This window comes from Rana temporaria, chromosome 3, assembly GCF_905171775.1.
Source record: "Rana temporaria chromosome 3, aRanTem1.1, whole genome shotgun sequence".
Taxonomy (NCBI): Eukaryota; Metazoa; Chordata; class Amphibia; order Anura; family Ranidae; genus Rana; species Rana temporaria.
The window spans coordinates 55,808,954-55,827,065 of record NC_053491.1 but is presented as its reverse complement, the minus strand read 5'-3'; the positions used below and the strand labels follow the sequence as shown (position 1 = coordinate 55,827,065).

Genomic DNA, 18,112 nt, shown 5'->3' with positions numbered 1-18,112 from the left:
CCAGTCTCGCCTTCTAAGATCTCAATGTCCATAGCCCTGCGTTGAAGGTGAAAACCCTGAGGGACAGTCCACTGCCGGAACTGGGGGAGCGCCATCTACCAGCGGAGTAGACTATAAGGTAAGTTAAGTGCTATTTTTTTTAAATCAGATCATTTTTTGTTGAAGTTTTTTACTTAACAAGTCTACACGTGTTCATACCAATACATATGGAAAACATCATATGGGAAACAAAGCAGTATAAAACATAGATACCACACAGGTCCAAATCTGCGGGAGCCCCGAACACATAAATTGTGACAAAGAGCCTGCGTGGAAAAAATTGTGTTTCTCAAACAAGACGTAAAATATTCATACAGAATAAATAAAAATTTATATTTGAAAAAAAAAATATTCATACAGAAGCAGATATAACATGACATGACAATAAACCCAAAAACTTAAAAGAAAAATCAATAAAAAGCTTTTGACAGGAAAAAAAGGGAAAAGAAAGCAAAAATGACACAATACACCGCCTGGAACTACAGTGTGTTATCCTTGAAGCCTCGGCTTGTCTAAGTGTACCCCATAATACCCCCCCCCCCCTTCTGTGTGTACCCTGTAATATCACCCCCCCCCCCCCCCCCGTGTGTACCCCGTAATATCACCACCCTTCCCCTCCCTGTGTGTACATTGTAATATCATACCCTCTATGTACTCCGTAATATCATCCCCCCTTTGTGTGTACCCTGTAATATCATCCCCCTCTGTGTGTACCCTGTAATATTATCCCCCCTCTGTGTGTACCCTGTAATATTATCCCCCCTCAGTGTGTACCCTGTAATATCATCCCCCCTCTGTGTGTAACCTGTAATATCCTCCCTCTGTGTGTACCCCGTAATATTATCACCCCCCCCCCTGTGTGTACCCTGTAATATAATCCCCCTCTGTGTGTACCCTGTAATATCATCCCCCTCAGTAATATGCACACTCGTAGTCTATGCTCTGCAATGTGCAATCTTATGGGGAGCAGTTTTCGGTATGACCAGTAGGGGTCGCTGTGGTCTGCAGATGACAGCTCTATCGCTATGTCCGAACGTGAGCGGTGCGGTCATGTGATGTACACAGTAACCCGGACATTCATTCTCCCATGGCTCGGTATAGGGAGATGTTCTCCAGTCTGTACCACACGACTTCCCTGGATCTACATGATCGGTCGCTTGAGCCGTTCCCGTGTGATCTCCATTCAGCAGGCAGCAGCGGGAGCGCGCACAATGCCGCGCAAGGAGAGTAAAGAGGTGAGCGCGCACTGTAATATACAATGTACAGTACTCACACCGCCACATTTATACTGGCGTTTCAAAAAGTTACAGTTTTAGGTAAAAATTTCAGTATTTAGGCTAAAAACAAGTACAATATGCAATTAGCAATGTGATATTAAAGCGGATGTGCCACTAAAACAATATATTAAAAGCCAGCAGCTACAAATACTGCAGCTGCTGACTTTTAATATAAGGACACTTACCTGTCCTGGAGTCCAGCGGTGATCGCAGCAGATGACGAGCCGATCGCTCGTCACCCTGCTGCTCCCCCCTCCATCCACGGCGAGGGAACCAGGAAGTGAAGCGCTCCGGCTTCACTGCCCGGTTCCCTACGGCGCATGCGCGAGTCGCGCTGCGCCCGCCGATTGGCTCCCGCTGTGTGCTGGGAGCCGAGTGTTCCCAGCATACAACGGGGGACGGACGGAAAGCAAGGGAAAAACCCGTCTTTTTCCCGCATCGTAGAGCCGGAAGTGGGTGCAGATACCTGTCTGTAGACAGGTATCTGCACCCCCCTCCCCCCTGAAAGGTGTCAAATGTGACACCAGAGGGGGGAGGGTGCCGATCAGCGGGACTCCACTTTAGAGTGGAGATCCGCTTTAACCACTTAAAGGGTTTGTAAAGGTAAAAGTTTTTTTACCTTAATGCATCCTATGCATTAAGGTAAAAAAACATCTGACAGCACCGCCCCCCCCTGAGCCCCCGTTTTACTTACCTCACCGTTCGAAAGTCCCGGGCGCGTGCTTGTCATCTTGCTCGGTTCCCAGCCTGGCCGTTGATTGGCTAGGCTGGGCGGATTGATAGCAGCGCATCCATTGGCTGGCGCTGCTGTCAATCACAGCGGATGACGCTGCGCGCCGGGGGGCGGGGCCGAGTGATACAGTCGGCGGCTATGGCCGCTGCTGTATCACGGGAGCGCGCTCGCAAAAGCTTTCCACCATGCGAGGGAGCTCGCATGAACGTGGAAAGCTTTTGCGAGGAGGAGCCGAGACAGCCGCCGAGGGACCCCAGAAGACACAGATCCGGGTCACTCTGTGCAAAACGATCTGCACAGTGGAGGTAAGTATAACATGTATGTTATATATTTTTTTTTTTTTTTAATTGTACCTTTAGTGTTCCTTTAAGGACCGAGCCTCTTTCTGAGATTGTACACGTTAAAAACATTTTTTATTTATTTTTGCTAGAAACGTACTTAGAACCCCAAAACATTATACATTTATTTTCTAACACCCTAGAGAATAAAATGACGGTCATTGCAATACTTTATGTCACACTTTTTTGGGGAAAAAACACACTTTTGTATTAAAAAATAAGACAACAGTAAAGTTAGCCCAATTTTTGTTTTATATTGTGAACGATAATGTTATGCCGAGTAAATTGATACTCAACATGTCACGCTTCAAAATTGCGCCCGCTTGTGGAATGGCAAAATACTTTTACCCTTAAAAATCTGCATATGCGACGTAGGGCTGGGCGATTTTGGGCAAAAAAAAATCTGTGATTTAAAAAAAAAACTCGATTCACGGTTCGAATCATGTTTTTGTTTTTTTTTTTCCTGATGGACACTTAGGGCCGGATTCACATACATCGGCGCATATATATGCCGCCGTAGCGTATCTCTTTTACGCTACGCCGACGCAACGCAGATAGGCAAGCATGGAATTCACAAAGCAAATGCTCCCAACGTTGCGCCGGAGTAACGTAAATTCGTAGGCGTAAGCCAGCCTAATTCAAAGTAGGTGGAAGTGGGTGTGATCCATTTAAATGAAGCGCGACCCCATGCAAATGATGGGCCGAACGAACGGCGCATGCACCGTCGCGTGGACGCATCCTAGTTCGCATGCTCAGAATCACGTCGAAAATACTCCCTAAGATACGTCGAATCACTGCCTACGACGTGAACGTAACCTGCGCCCAGCCCTATTCACGTACTACGTAAACGACGTAAATAACGACGGCTGTGTTCCCTGGTGCAGCCATTTGCATTGATGCTGCTGACTTACACCTGCTTTAGGCTGCATTCACACCTCGGCGTACAAAATCGCGTTTTGTCCCGCGAATTGCGGCGACAAATATCAGCGTTTTGTACCGCGATTTGCGGCGACAAAACGCTGCGATTGTGAATGCAGCCTTCACCCCCTCTATGGAGATGTTTCACATCTCCTATGCCGAACGCCGAAAGCCGCCTGAAAAAAAGGTCCGGGACTTTTTTTCAGACGGCAGGCGTACGGCTTTAGGCGTGGAGATGTGAACCATCTCCATAGAGGGCAATGTAAAATCATGCCTCTGGCGTCTCGGGGCTGCAGCGGCGTCGCACTACAGGCGTATATACGCCTAGGTGTGAACAGGGGCTTATGAGTCGTAACTTTACGCCGGACGTATCTCACTCATTTGCATAATCAAATCGTAAATCAATGGGAGCGCCCCTTGCGGCCAGTGTAAATATGTGCCCATGATACGACGGCGTAGGAAACTTATGTCGGTCGGATGAAGCCTATTTACAGACGTATCTTGCTTTCACAGTCAGGCGCATAGATATGACGGCACATATGTGCACTTACGCGGCGTAAGTGCTACGTGAATCCCGGCCTTAGTTTTTAGGCAATCCTGGGAAAAGGCCGTGGCCTCGCCTAAAAAATCCTGCCTGCAGTTCGCCGCGGTCCTGGGAAAAGGCTTCGACCTAGTCCGCGCCGTCCGGCCTCGCGGTCTTTTCCCAGGATCGCGGCGAGCTGCGGGCAGGATATTTTTCCGTGGCTTCGGCCTAGTCCGCGGCGCGCCGGTCCGATTTAAAAAAAAAAAAAAAAAAAAAAGCCCAAAAATCGTTTCGGTCAAAATCTGAATCGATTTGCCCTTGCAACTCGATTCAGATTTTGAAATCTATTTTTTTTTTTCCCAGACCTAATGCAACGTTTAAAAAATTCTACAGGTTGCATGTTTTGAGTTACAGAGGAGGTCTAGGGCTAGAATTATTGTTCTCACTCCAAGGATCGCGGCCATGCCTCACATGTGTGGTTTGAACACCGTCTTCATATGCGTTCGCTTCTGCATGCAAGCTTTTACCTTTTATTTTTATTTTTACACTGTTCTTTTTAAAAAAAAAAAATGTGTCACTTTTAATCCTATTACATTGTTTTTTTTTTTTTAAGGCTATTATCCGATTAATCGAAACAATAATCGGCCAACTAATCGATTATGAAAATAATCGTTGGTTGCAGCCCTACTTTAAGAGCTATGGGCGGAAGTGACGTTTTGATGTCACTTCCACCCTGCTATGGTATGGAGACGGGTGGGGCCCATCTTCCCTTCACTCGTCTCCATACCCAGCAATGAGGAGGACCTGATCGCTACCGACGGCTCCGGTAAGTGACGGAGGGCACAGGAGGGGGGCCTCTCTCTCCTGATGTTGATAAAGGTGATTCTGCAGCAAATGTGCCGCAGAGACCACCATTGTCGGAAACCAGACCGCCGGCTGAAGAGATAGATACCTGTGTTATGGCAGTTAGCTGCTGCCATAACAGATATCTCTCTTCAAAAAGCCGACGTATATAGTCGCGGGGCGGTCCGTAAGTGGTTAAAGGGGTTGTAAAGGTAAAAGTTTTTTTCAACCTAATGCATTCTATGCATTAAGGTGAAAAAACATCTGAGGATTAGCGGCCCCTCGAAAGTCCCGTGCGGTGAACGCGCTTCTCGGCCGGGGTTCTCAGCTCATTCATTGGTTGATTGAAAGCAGCGCAGCCATTGGCTCGCGCTGCTGTCAATCGCATCCAATTATGTGGCACGACGGGGGGTGGGGCCGAGTGATACAGTGAGCGGCTATAGCCACTGAAATGGAGCCAAAGTCGCACAGCGTTTCTATGCAAGCCACCCTGGAGATATGTGAACCGGCTCCATAGAGATCCGGTCACAATCTCCTACCATGCGAATTGGATGCGAGGGAAACACACATCCAATTCACATAGGTGTGAACCCAGCCTAAAGGAAAGGTTTACCTTTGGGAACATGTTCCTGTTTTTTAGGAGTGAACATGTAACATATTCCCACTCCTGCACCCCCCCCCCCCACCTTGTTGTGATAGCGGGCCAGGGATCTTCTACCCACACCAGCTGTCACAATTTGAAAAGAACACAGCCGTCAACAGGACGTCGCCCACATGGCCACGTCATTCATTCAGAGAGATCTGTGAATGAACTTCAAGTACTGACAGCCTTTGCAGCTGTTAGCTCGTAGTAAATGACAAAAATGGGCCCCTTGTTTACGCCATAATGTGCACTGCTTACTAGTACATTATGACGGACTTACCTGGAAACGGAGCCCTCCAGCACTGAGCTGTCACTGCTCACCCACTCTTTCATCTTTACCCGGAATTTTGTCCCTAATTCAAATTTTATCTCTAATTGCTGCACATGTGATGATGCACAACATTCTCAGCCTGTCATTGGTTTGCACGCGCTTCCGGTCCGCAGCTGAACCTGAACACATGGCCGTACCACCACACAAATACTGATCTGGGCGATGAACATCTCTGTTTTTATGAGCCATTAATTGTCTTATTCAGCTGAATGGAATTCAAATTTCACGGCGCGGGAAGGCCAGCTATACTTTAGCATTGGCTGCCCCTACTATTAGAAGGGGCAGCCTTGCGCTAAAGTTGCCGTACGGAAACTCCGTACCTGGCTTGCGCGGGGCCCGCGCAAGTTTGTGAATCAGTTGGTAGTATGCAATTTGCATACTACACGCTGATCACAATGGGAGCGCCCCCTAGCGGCAAGCACAAGAATGCAGCCTAAAATCTGCGAGGCATAAGTGCCTTATGCCGCGCAGATTTTAGGCTGCAGTCGGTGTAACGAGGTTCCTGAATCAGGAGCACTCGTTATACCGGAGCACGTAAGCAATTGCGCCGTGTAACTTATGGTTACACGGGCGCAATTGCTTCTTGAATCTGGGCCATGGTGTTTTTGGTGCCCATATGCAAGAGCCCCACTTTTATTTTATTTATTTTAAATCCCCCACCCCTTATTCAGCTGGCCCCGCCTTCAGCCTCCATTCTGGTTTAGGTCAGTGATGGCGAACCTTGGCACCCCAGATGTTTTAGAACTACATTTCCCATGATGCTCAACTACACTGCAGAGTGCATGAGAATCATGGGAAATGTAGTTCCAAAACATCTGGGGTGCCAAGGTTCGCCATCACTGGTCTAGGTGATGAAGCTCCCTCTTGGGACGTTTCGTATCCCAAGGGCATTACTTTTACCATTCAGGTAAACGGACACAGTGCCAGATCACACACACAGACAGATCTGGTCCTGTGTCTGTGTACACGTTTCTGTATGAATGGTGAAAGGTGATACCTCATGAGATATGTGATGTCATATTCCAGGAGGCAATACTCTCCTCCATGCATAGAACAATATGTACACAGACACAGCATTTATCATGTAAGGGAAATGATAGAGGAGAACTAATATCTCTATAAAGGACAGAGCGGTAAGTGTAATACTGACACCTACCTCTATGTTCTCCCTTCCCGAATTCAGCTGTCAAAAATACTGTGACCAGCAGATTGGCACTGGTGGGCCAAATTCATATTGATGGAAGTACGGGAGCGCACACAAGTTGATGTGCATTATTTATATTATTAACCTATATTGTGTTAAAGCGATATTAAAGTCTCTCTCTTTTTTTTTTTATTTTTTTTATATATATATATATATATATATATATATATCATGTTATACTCGCCTGCTCTGTGCAGTGGTTTTGCACAGAGCAGCCCCGATCCTATTGGGTTCCACAGCGGCACTCCTCCCTCCTACCGGGTGCCCCCACAGCAAGCAGTTTGCTATGGGGGCAACTCAGCTGATCCACTGTTCTGTTGGTCCATTCACACACAGAGCTGTGACTTGACACCCCCCCCCCCCCTGTCTTCTGCTCGACTCACTGGCTGTGATTGATTGGCTCCTACTGCTGCCAAAAGCCAATCAGATTGCGAGTCCCTAGAGAGCCAAGGCTCTTGTGCACATTGCTGGATTGAGAGGGAGCTCAGGTAAGTATTATGAGGGTCTGCTGCACACAGAAGAATGCATGAAGGTAAAAAAAAAACTTGTGCCTTTTCAACCACTTTAAACTTTTTTTATTTTTATGGTCCCCAGGTAGTTTATGCCATAGTATGTGGTATGTTTATGACCGACTTACCTGTCAAATGCTGCGCTGACAGCGCTTCTATTGGTCTTCTATCTTCTCCCCATCTCAGATGCCATACATGTATTTTGACAGGCAGGGAGAAGCACTTCTGACAGAAGAGATTGATGGGGTCTCTATTCCATCATAAAACCCGTCCGCAACTTCAAAATTAAAGCTAAATACCACCATAAAACAAATCCAACCAAATCTGTCCTTAGTGGTATTTAGCAACAGAATTCAGTGTTCCTTTCAATTGCCTCCCAGCAGTCCTTTACCTGAATATTAATGGCTGATGGCAGAGGCAGTCTCCCAATCACCTGATTGCTGTAATTGGGTGTCACCTGGTCTCATACTCACAAACACTGAACAGGAGCTGTCCGTGTGCAATCTCAGAATGGAACCTCAGAGCTGGGTGGAAAAATACAGTAACTGGGCGTTAAGTCCCACCCATGCTGCCACTGCAAATATGCATTACACCAATTGAGATCAAGATTTTTAACAAGTTGTCTTTTTAAAAATCACTTGCCGACCATAATACGTATATATGTTGCACTCTACAAGTGGTTTCCAAGGGTTTCGGCTCAAGATATCAACCATAACCCCGGTACCATTTTTCTTTTTAGCAGACTGCTGGGTTTCTCATAAAACCGGTCCGAGCGGCTCATGATGGGCCGATTTTCGAAGTGGTGGGAGGGGGCGTTCCTATACCCCGCCGGTGCTTCTCGGGCTTATTGCCGCCAGTTTGCCCGAGAAACAATCTGACAGTGTGGCTGTCTGGTCCCATAGGCAATCAAAGAGTTAACGATCTTTGGAGGACCGGAGCAACATCATGAAGTCACTTCTGTTCCAGGCTGATCTTTTGCTTTTAAAGGTAAAGAAGAGATTTGGGGTCTTTTTGACCCCAGATCTCTTCTTACAGTGAACCTGTCATTCTCATTTCTATTACAAGGGATGTTTGTTTACATTCCTGTAATCAGGAAAGGCAAATACTTTTTCATAGCACTGTATAAAGTTTGGATTTTAGTTTCAATAAAAATGATTCAGGAACTACAGTGCTGGAAAACCTGATCTGTAACCTTTTACGAAGGTCTCTTGGCATTTTCTTCTTTGTGTTCATTTTGTTTTTTGACATTATGTTGTAAAGAATATATTTATCATTGTTGTTATGCAGTTATTAGAGTGTTTGTCTTTTATTGCAGGCTAAGGGGCAGAAGAAAGATGCACCCCAGGATCCACACACCACAGGTCCAGTTAGAAGAGATAAAAGTGGATCCATTTCTATTTCTATTCACGCTAAGCCGGGTTCCAAACAAAATGCTATAACAGGTAAATATTTGTGAGTACATAGTCCTTTCCTGTGCGATGAATGCAGCACAATATATTTCATAGATCTACACATCAATGCGTTTTTAATGCATCCTTTTATGTTTAAAGTGGTTGTAAAGGAAGAGGTTTTTAAGTTAATGCATTCTCTGCATTAAAGTGAAAAAAACTTCTGCATTGAGCTCCCCCCAGCCCCACTTATACTTTACCTATGTCCGATATCGATCCAGCGATGAGAAGAAACTCTCTCGGCTCTCCCCTTCTTCGTTGACTCAGTGGGAGCATTGGGAGTAATTGGCTTCTGCTGCTGTCAATCACAGCTACTGAGAAAGGGGCCAGGCTGAGCCATGCGCTGTGTGTGTCAATGGACGAACAGAGTGGGGCTCAGGAGCGAGCATGCATGAGTGCCAGAATAGCAAGGGGCTTGCTATGGGGGTACACGGCAGGGGGGAGGATCCAGGAGTACCAGAGGCTGCTCTGTTCAAAGCCATTGCACAGAGCAGGTAACTATAACATGTTTGTTATTTTAATAATAAAAAAGCATTTACAGTCTCTTTAAGTGGCCAAAAAGTACTTGGTCGTCCAGCACCTGGTAGGCTTGCATCCTTCATAGTACCATGCTGTCCTTCTTTGTTGCACTGCTGCCTGTCATGAAAAGGGCGTGAATCGGGAATGACAAGCGCTGGGAGTGCTTTCAGCATAGAAACCTTAGCCCCCCCCCCCCCCCATAGATGCACGTGTGGGCATTAAGGTCTTGCCTTGTCACTGCACTTCTGCAATACATGATTGCCAATACCAAAGCCCTGACTTTACTACTACTTTTAATAAATAATAATAATAAAAAAAAGATGGTATGTGCTTATAAAAGAAGTATTTGGCAACAGTCAGTTATCATGATGACAGAAGATTGCTGGGAAGTCTCCTATTCCATGGCCAGAATTAGGGTTTCTTTGTTGTATCCTGAGCATTGTAACTGGTGGGGATGAAATGTCTTGTGTGTCCCGATAGCTCTACTGACACTACACTTCCAGTTCGGGGTTGCCATTTATCCCCCTCCTTTGTAAACATTTTTTATCTTTTATTTTTCATTGTTTTACATTTCATGCAGTGAATGCAATTACAATCTGAAACCTACCTGCCTTTTATCTGTATATGTGTCAGTTACTACATATGACTGTGTTTCCACAACAGATGTGACATCAGAAGCTGTTGGTGTTGCCATTGCTGCTCCTCCATCTGAAGGAGAGGCGAATGCTGAATTGTGCCGATATCTATCAAAGGTTTTGGAAATCAAGAAGAGTGAAGTCGTCCTCGACAGGGTAAGTGGCTTACTACTCCCTATACTCAGAATGGGTGACCATTGAACAGGCCCAGGTTTGTTTTGCAAGATGTTTTGTACATCCCAATGATGTTTTTGGGGGCCAAATCTTGTTATTAAATTTAGGCCATTTGTAGGACTAATAAGTAAGCTGTTGTTAAAGCGGAGTTCCACCCTAAAGTGGAACTTCCACTCATCTGATTCCTCCCCCCCCCCCCTTCGGTGCCACACTTGGCATTTTTTGGGGGGACACAGGATATCCTTTCCCACTTCCGGGAGCCTCAGCCACGGATATTGACATCACGGCTGGGGCTTCCTCCTCCCTCCCCCGACCGCCGGGTCAGTAGGAGAAAGGAGTGGGCCTCACGCATGTGCAGTAAGGTTCCCGGCATGAAGCCGAAGGGCTACACTGCCGGGTACCCGTACCCGCAATGGCTGTGGTATCACTCGATAGCAGGATTGAAACATCAGCTGCGGGTGCCGACATCGCTGGACTCCAGGACAAAAATAAGTGTCCTATTATTAAAAGCCAGCAGCTGCAGTTTCTGTAGCTGCTGTTTTTTTTTACTTTGTTTATTTTTTGGGGCGGAACACTGCTTTAAATAAAATACTGTACAGCAGGGAGAGGGTCTTTTTCATGTGGCTTCAAAAGAGATCTTGAAAATACACAAATTCTATAAAGCAGACTTTACCCTTTTCCCCAAATGTACCCATCAACATGCATCTAAGACTGATTTAAGAACAAAAAAGGGGATTTTGATTTACGTTTTTTTGTCACCAGTTTCCTTGTTCCCCTGAAGGTACTACATGGCTCCAGCTGCACATATGCCCCCTGGAAGGCAATGTCACTAGTACCCTTAGGGTACCTAGGCTGTCAGTTGAAGTGCATGAACTCATTCTCTTCATCTCATGCAGCAATAAACTCATCCGCAGTTTAAAAAAAAAAAAATATATAGTATAAGGCCATCCTGCGGGAAGTTCTCGTCCCACCCAGCTGGCACACGTTAGTGTAGGAAATAGTTTGTTTTGGCCAGCTTGGCCCATATGAACTAGTTAAAGTGGCAGTAAAACTGGGGATCTGCTTTAAATCTCTGTGGTGTTCTAGAGCAAGGTACCGAAGGATATGCAGCCCGTCACTGGAATCAACCGTATACTATGGCACATATCCATACACAGAATATGACTATATGACTGCTGTGAGCCCACACTGGTATAGTGTGGGGATTGGATTAGGCAAACTTGAACCTCAGACCTACTCAGTGTAGGAAAAAACTATAGCTATCAATTAAAACAAAGCTGTCTTGCATGATTCTCCACAAGACTTCTCTGCTTTCCAGAAGTAATGACATACACAGCAAACATGGGTGATTTAGTGTATACCTGCATGTTGCCTCTGTGATGCAAGTGGAAATGATTTGGGACTGAAAAAGAAAGGTAACAAATCTAGAGGCATTGTTTATTATGAACTGCTCACCTTCATTCCTTAACCATGTCAGCTCTTTGGATGTCTGTAGTATGTCCAGAGAGTGAAGGGTTCAATAGAAGCTCATGGCTACAGTAGCTTTCTTTAGCCAGCTCCTACCTGTAAAGTGCGAGCAGTGCGGTCTTTGCAATATTACGGATCATGCAATTTAAGGCTTGATAAGTTCAGTATCTGTTTACTCGACTCGGAATATCATGCAACATAAAAAATTGCAACTACTACCTTTTTATTATATAGGGCCTCTGCTTTCAGAAATATGTTCTGGGGTTTTTAGTACTTCAGCTGTTTGAATGCATGCAGTATGTCCAAGGAGTGACGGGCTAAGCACAATCTGATGGCTGAAGGGCATAAAACTGGAACAGACAATTGGCTAGATTCACAGAGAGTTATGGCAGCGTATCAGTAGATACGCCGTCGTAACTCTGAATCTACGCCGTCGTAAATTTAAGCGTATTCTGGAAACCAGATACGCTTAAATTAGGCTAAGATACGAGCGGCGCAAGTCTCCTACGCCGTCGTATCTTGGGGTGTATATTTACGCTGGCCGCTAGGTGGCGCTTCCGTTGTTTGCAGTGTCGAATATGCAAATGAGCAAGATACGCCGATTCACGAACGTACGTGCGCCCGTCGCAATTAGTTACGTTGTTTACGTTACAGATACGCCGGCGTAAAGATAAAGCTGCTCCCTAGGTGGCGCAGCCCATGCAAGTTATGGACGTCGGAACAGGCCTATCTTTTTACGTCGTTTGCGTAAGTCGTACGCGAATAGGGCTGTGCGTAAGTTACGTTCACGTCGTAGGCAGTGTTCGGCGTATCTTAGGCATTCTATCCGACGCATGCGCACTGGGATATGTCCACGAACGGCGCATGCGCCGTTCGTAAAAAAACATCACTCACGTTGGGTCACTAGTCATTAACATAAAACACGCCCCCCTGTTCATCATTTGAATTAGGCGCGCTTACGCCGGCCCATTTACGCTACGCCGCCGTAACTTAGGAGGCAAGTGCTTTGTGAATACAGCACTTGCCTCTCTGACTTACGGCGGCGTAGCGTATATGCGATGCGCTACGCCGTCTCAAAATTAAGCCAGTGTATCTGAATCTGGCTAAATGACTTCACTTCTGGTTTTAGATGTGTCATTGTTTTTTTGAGCGGCTGGATTGCTTTTAGAAACAGTGGGAGGGGTTGTCCCTTCTTGCCTCTCGTCGTGTTTCTCAGACTTGCCTTTCTCAGCCATTGGATTGAGGTACCTTTTGCATCTGTGGAGCAGGAGGATGCATCAGGCTCCATCGGGGGAAGGGGGCAAAAATAACCATTGTTTTCCTGTTCTAAGCAGTTTTGTGCAGACAATTCTTTGTGTATCGGCAACATCTGTTCTGTGCGAAAGACTGTTCAGTTCTTCAGGGTATATTGTCAATAAAATGCGATCATGTCTGCTTCCAGAAAATATAAACACTCTGGTATGTCTGTGTGACTGGCTAAAGTGATGCCTACTATAAAGTGACTGACAGTCAATATACTGGATACGTTTTATAATTAAATTTAAACTAACTTTCTACGTTTTTCTTAAAGTTTAATAAGAAAAAAATACTTACGTCAGTGCTACAGTTTGAATTTAAAACGTATTTGTGTGAACTGTGAAGTTAAGTCATGGATTGTGGAAACTAACTAGTGTCGGGTGATTGTATATAGTGTATACCACATTTACCACTGACTAATGCAGAGTTGCAATGCAAGGAGATCAGCTAAAAGTAGTTGGATCTGTATGTGCGTTATAATTGAAATTAGTCGATTAATCGATAAAAAAAAATAAACCATTAATCGAACACGAAAATTGTAATCGGTAACGGGCCTAAAAAATGTAATTTTTTTTTTTTTACCGAAAACATGTTGCAGAATACATATTGGCCTAAATTGAAGAAATTGATTTTTACTGGATATGTTTTATAGCAGAATGTTGCTGGTCTTTTATTTTTTGTGCTGTAAACAAAAAAAAAAAAAGCAGAGGTGATCAAATACCACCAAAAGGAAGCTCTATTTGTGGGGAAAAGTACATCAATTTTATTTGTGTACAGTGTCGCACGATCGCACAATTGTCAGTTAAAGTAATGCAGTGCCGTATCACAAAAAATGGCCTGGTCACGAAGAGTCGAAGCTGAAGTGGTTACGTTAAAAACATGTCCCAGTAGCTTTATTACCGTGTCACGCATATAGTCCTACCTCGATCCAGCGCTGGTCTCTGTACTTCTTCTCACAGGACATAGAAGCAGCGGCGGGAGCCATTGGTTCCTGCTGCTGTCAATCAAACTCTGTGAGGGGTGGGCCTGAGGTGTGTGTGTGTGTTTGTCCATGGATGCACTCAGCTCAGGAACGAGTCCACAGGTGTTCCCCCCTATAACAAGCAACTTGTTATGGAGGCTCACATAGAAGAGGAGCTGAGAGCGCCAGTGGGGGACCCCAGAAGAGGAGCTTCGGGGGCCACCAGATCTGGTGCAAAAACTTGCACAGAGCAGGTAAGTATAACATGTTTATTTTCATTTGAAAAAAATGTATAATTTACAACCACTTTTATGCCGCGTACACACCATCGCTTTCTGCGATGGAAAAAAACGTCATTTTCAAAAACGTCAATTTAATTGACCGTGTGTGGGCAAAAACGTCGTTTTATGTCTTCTAAAAAACGACAGAAAAAAATTGAAGCATGCTTCAATTTTATGTGTCGTTTTTGGCCGACGTCGTTTTCTGTGTTCTAAACATTGACCGTGTGTACGTAAAAACGTCGATTTAAGCCCGCGCATGCTCAGAAGCAAGTTAGGAGACGGCAGCGCTCATTCATGTAAAACGACTGTTCAGAATGGAATCAGCACATTCGTTAAGGTGTTTTTCAGCTTATAGACAAGAAAACGAAATTTAAAGCACAGTCACTGAAAATCACGAATCGTATCTCTCCAAACTTTTACTAACACGCAGCAACACGATATCAGCAAAAGAGGCCGTCTTCCGCATGGAAACGACCCTTTATAGTGACGTCGTGCGTGATTGACGGAACTGCGCTGTGCTAGAGCGTTGTGAAAAAGCGATGGTGTGTATGCTACGTCGTTGTTCAAATTGAAGTTTGAAAAATGACGTTTTTTTAAAGCACATAAAGCGTCGCATTTTTCCATCGCAGAAAGCGATGGTGTGTACGCGGCATAAGATTTGGAATGTATCTAATACACTTTTCAAATGCTTTGCGTAATCTTGAGATGTATCTCTGAAGTCATTAGACTTTTGTCCCCATTCACGCCAGAGCATTTTGTGGTAGTTTGTTTTTTTCCCCCAGACTTTGTACAGACATTTTTCTACACATTTCAGGCTTGAGTTTATTTTTAACCAGTTCAAAGTTATATACTAGACAAGAAATTACACTTTTTACATGCATTTTCAGGTGCTCCCATTGAAGTCTGTTGGAGCCAAGATGTTTAAGGCCGCGTACACATGGTCGGACAAAACCGATGAAAACAGACTGAAGTTCAGTTTCATCGATCCAAACCGACCGTGTGTACACCCCATCGGTCTGTTGTCCTTCGGTCCAAAAAAAGAGAACTTGCTTTAAAATTGAACCGATGGACGGCTGACCGATAGGTCAAAACAGATGGTTAGTACGCAAAAGCATCAGTTCAAAACCCGCGCATGCTCAGAATCAAGTCGACGCATGCTTGGAAGCATTGAACTTAGTTTTTTTTCAGCATGTCGCGTGTTTTACGTCACCGCGTTCTGACCCAATCGGTTTTGAAAACGATGGTGTGTACACACATCAGACCATCAGTCAGGTTCAGCGGTGAACCGATGAAAACGGTCCGTCGGACCATTCTCATTGGATGGACTGATCGTGTGTACGCGGCCTGACTGTCCTCAATGAAACTCGTGCACATTTAAGCAACACTACACGCCGGTGTGAATGGGCACCCTTGATACTAATGGTGGAGCGTTAGGTGTGAATGGCTTTACATTGATACCATACAACCTTTCTCAAGAATTGTATTATCCACTGCAAATCACCCTAAAGGGGAAGTTCTGCTTTTCCTCATCTTCCATATTTAGAATGTCTTTTTTGGGGGGGGGGGGGATGGTACCTGATTTTTAACAGTCATATCAGTGTGCGTATTTGAGCAGAAGTTTGGCCCACCCCTCCTTCCCTGTAGCCTCTTGGACACATAGCAGGTCCCAAGATGCTTCAGGATCATTCGCAAAGCGCAAATTAAGCATGCAGTGTGAGCAGCCGGCTATGCAGTCACAGGGAGTCAGCTGCCGACAGTTAAAGTATAACTAAAGGCAAAACTTTTTTATTGTTTTAGTTTTGGATAAAGTAGAGATGGATTAGAATATTGGTCAGTTTTTATTGCTGTCTGTGGCCCCCGTTAGGGAGATTCACTCTCTCTATTTGTCCTGTTTACCATTATCATTAAAAGTAGAAGAAAATTGCTAAATTGGGTTGTCCCCAGAAAATTAATGGAGGAAAAATCTTCCAACCTGGGAGTCCCTAAGGTATTCCCTTTCAATTTTCGGGGATTTCCACTCATTTACTGTTGGGCTGTGGGACAGGAAGTGAAGGCAAATTTCTGCAATGGGACAAAGATGGCGAAAATAAATCTGACAGGGGTTACCTACCCACCCTACAAAAAATTGTCTTTAGTTTAAGATGCCTGGTCCTGAAGACTGGCAAGGAGCCTAATTGGGTGAGGACATGGATGCTGGATCCTGTGACAGGTAAGGGTGATGTGTTTGTTTTTTTGTCAGCCGCTACAGTATTTGTAGCTGCTGACTCTTCTTAAATTTTTGTTTTACAGGTGAAAATCCTCTTCAAAGAGGTTGTAAACCACTTAGAAGAAAAAATAAATCTGTAGGACAAACGCAGCATAATAAGCTAGTATGCAACACATACTAGCTCATTATGAAATTGCTTACCTTGGCACAAAGCACTCCAGTGGCGCCCGCACACATCTTACACGGTGGTTCTTCTGGGTTCACGGGCTCCGGCACTGTGAGTGGCCAGAGCCGCAGTTTACGGCACGACAAGCCGGACATTCAGAGCACATGCGCAATGACGTCATCGGCTGCACGCACTCTGAATATCTCTTAAGCTGCAAGTTTAGTAGATTTTCACAGTACCTACAGGTAAGCCTTCTTATAGGCTTACCTGTAGGTACAATTAAAAAATAAATAAGACTTGACTTCCTCTTTAAGCTCCACTCCTGATAATTCGGCCTATCCAATACAGTGTGTACAATGTATGTTTTGTAATATTACTATCACTATAGACGTGATTTGGTTTATTTTCAAGCCGGTAGTTCAGTGGCAATTTATATAGTAGTTTATTTGGAAGCAATAACTGAATTTTTCTCCCTCTCTAATAGGGTGGCAAAAGTCGAGAAAAGGTTGTAAAGATATCGGCCAATACCACCCCAGAAGCTGTGTTAGAGAAGCTGAAGAGTGAATCGGGAAAAGGCTGAATGGAAAAGAGCCGTCCTTGTGTAACGCTGGTTACTGCTAACTGAAGAATGAATTGCACACACCATGATATATCGCTCCACAGCGATCTTTGTGGCAGAATCTGATTTTAATATTTGTGTCACAAGTGCTGGTGTGAAAATGATCTGGACGCCTTAATTGTGCATTAAATTACCTGGAAAAGCAGTTGATGGAGAACAGAATGTACTGCGTCTGTTACGGGCAAAACTACAATTTTTTTTAATTATTATTTAAGAATGAATATACTGAATATACTGTAGTTTCTGCAATAAATTTTTAAATGGTCCATCAAAATGTTTGTTTGAAAAGTAGCTACATTTTTTCTAGGTATTAAAAGTTTCTATTTGGAGTGTATATAAGACAACTTACTTTATGTTTATGTGAAATGTGATAAATGAGGGCTTATGAATTTCTCACCTTCAAAGGACAAATCTTGTTTGCGAGGAAATATTACCCAGTACAAATCAGCCTTTGATTATGGATAGAGTATGGAGATGTGTGGAAAAGGAAGCACGTTCCATGGAAATTATGTATTATCACGTGTAGAAAGGAATAACTTTAATATATTTGAATGAGGAAAAATTCAAGGAATTGTAAAGGCAGAAGTTTTATTGATTTTTGATGCATATGCATTAAGATAAAAAGCCTTCTTTGTGTAGCAGCCTCCCCTAATACTTAGCTGAGCCCCCTCTCTATCCAGTGATGTCCACGGGTCCCTCGACCATCCCTGACTCTCCTCCTGAGACACAGCAGCAGCGCCATTGGCTCCCGCAGCTGTCAATCAAAGTCAGTTAGCCAATCGTGAGAGAGAGGGGGTGGGCTTAATGGCAGCTCCATGTCTGAATGGACACACAGAGCTGCAGCTCGGCTCGGGTGCCCCCACAGCAAGCTGCTTGCTGTGGGGGCACTCCACAAGGGGGAGGGGCCAGGATAGCCGAAGAGGGACCTGCGAAGATGATAATCCAGGCTGCCCTGTGCAAATCCACTCCATATAGGAGGTAA

General features: G+C 44.8%; 1 protein-coding gene across 2 annotated transcripts; it reads left to right on the top strand.

Annotated features, from left to right (window-relative positions):
• The first annotated feature begins 1,052 nt into the window (after nucleotides 1-1,052).
• C3H15orf40 (chromosome 3 C15orf40 homolog) lies at nucleotides 1,053-17,396 on the top strand. 2 transcript variants are annotated; one of them, XR_005747853.1, is made up of 5 exons: nucleotides 1,053-1,274; nucleotides 8,674-8,800; nucleotides 9,989-10,116; nucleotides 16,148-16,348; nucleotides 16,996-17,081. XR_005747853.1 is itself a non-coding variant. In XM_040342603.1 (4 exons), exons 1-4 carry the CDS (start codon nucleotides 1,185-1,187, stop codon nucleotides 17,089-17,091), a joined length of 441 nt encoding a protein of 146 aa, XP_040198537.1. In that variant the 5' UTR covers nucleotides 1,120-1,184; the 3' UTR covers nucleotides 17,092-17,396. The 2 variants fall into 2 exon arrangements, 1 of the variants encoding a protein (XP_040198537.1); XM_040342603.1 differs by lacking the exon at nucleotides 16,148-16,348 and having other exon boundaries at nucleotides 1,120-1,274; nucleotides 16,996-17,396.
• The last annotated feature ends 716 nt before the right edge of the window (nucleotides 17,397-18,112 follow it).

What these genes read in the sequence shown, in the direction of transcription:
- C3H15orf40 (XM_040342603.1), top strand. Translation starts at nt 1,185, where the DNA reads ATGATCGGTCGCTTGAGCCGTTCCCGTGTGATCTCCATTCAGCAGGCA. An exon ending in CGCGCAAGGAGAGTAAAGAG is followed by an intron (nt 1,275 to 8,673) that starts GTGAGCGCGCAC and finishes CTTTTATTGCAG; the next exon opens with GCTAAGGGGCAGAAGAAAGA. An exon ending in GTGAAGTCGTCCTCGACAGG is followed by an intron (nt 10,117 to 16,995) that starts GTAAGTGGCTTA and finishes CCTCTCTAATAG; the next exon opens with GGTGGCAAAAGTCGAGAAAA.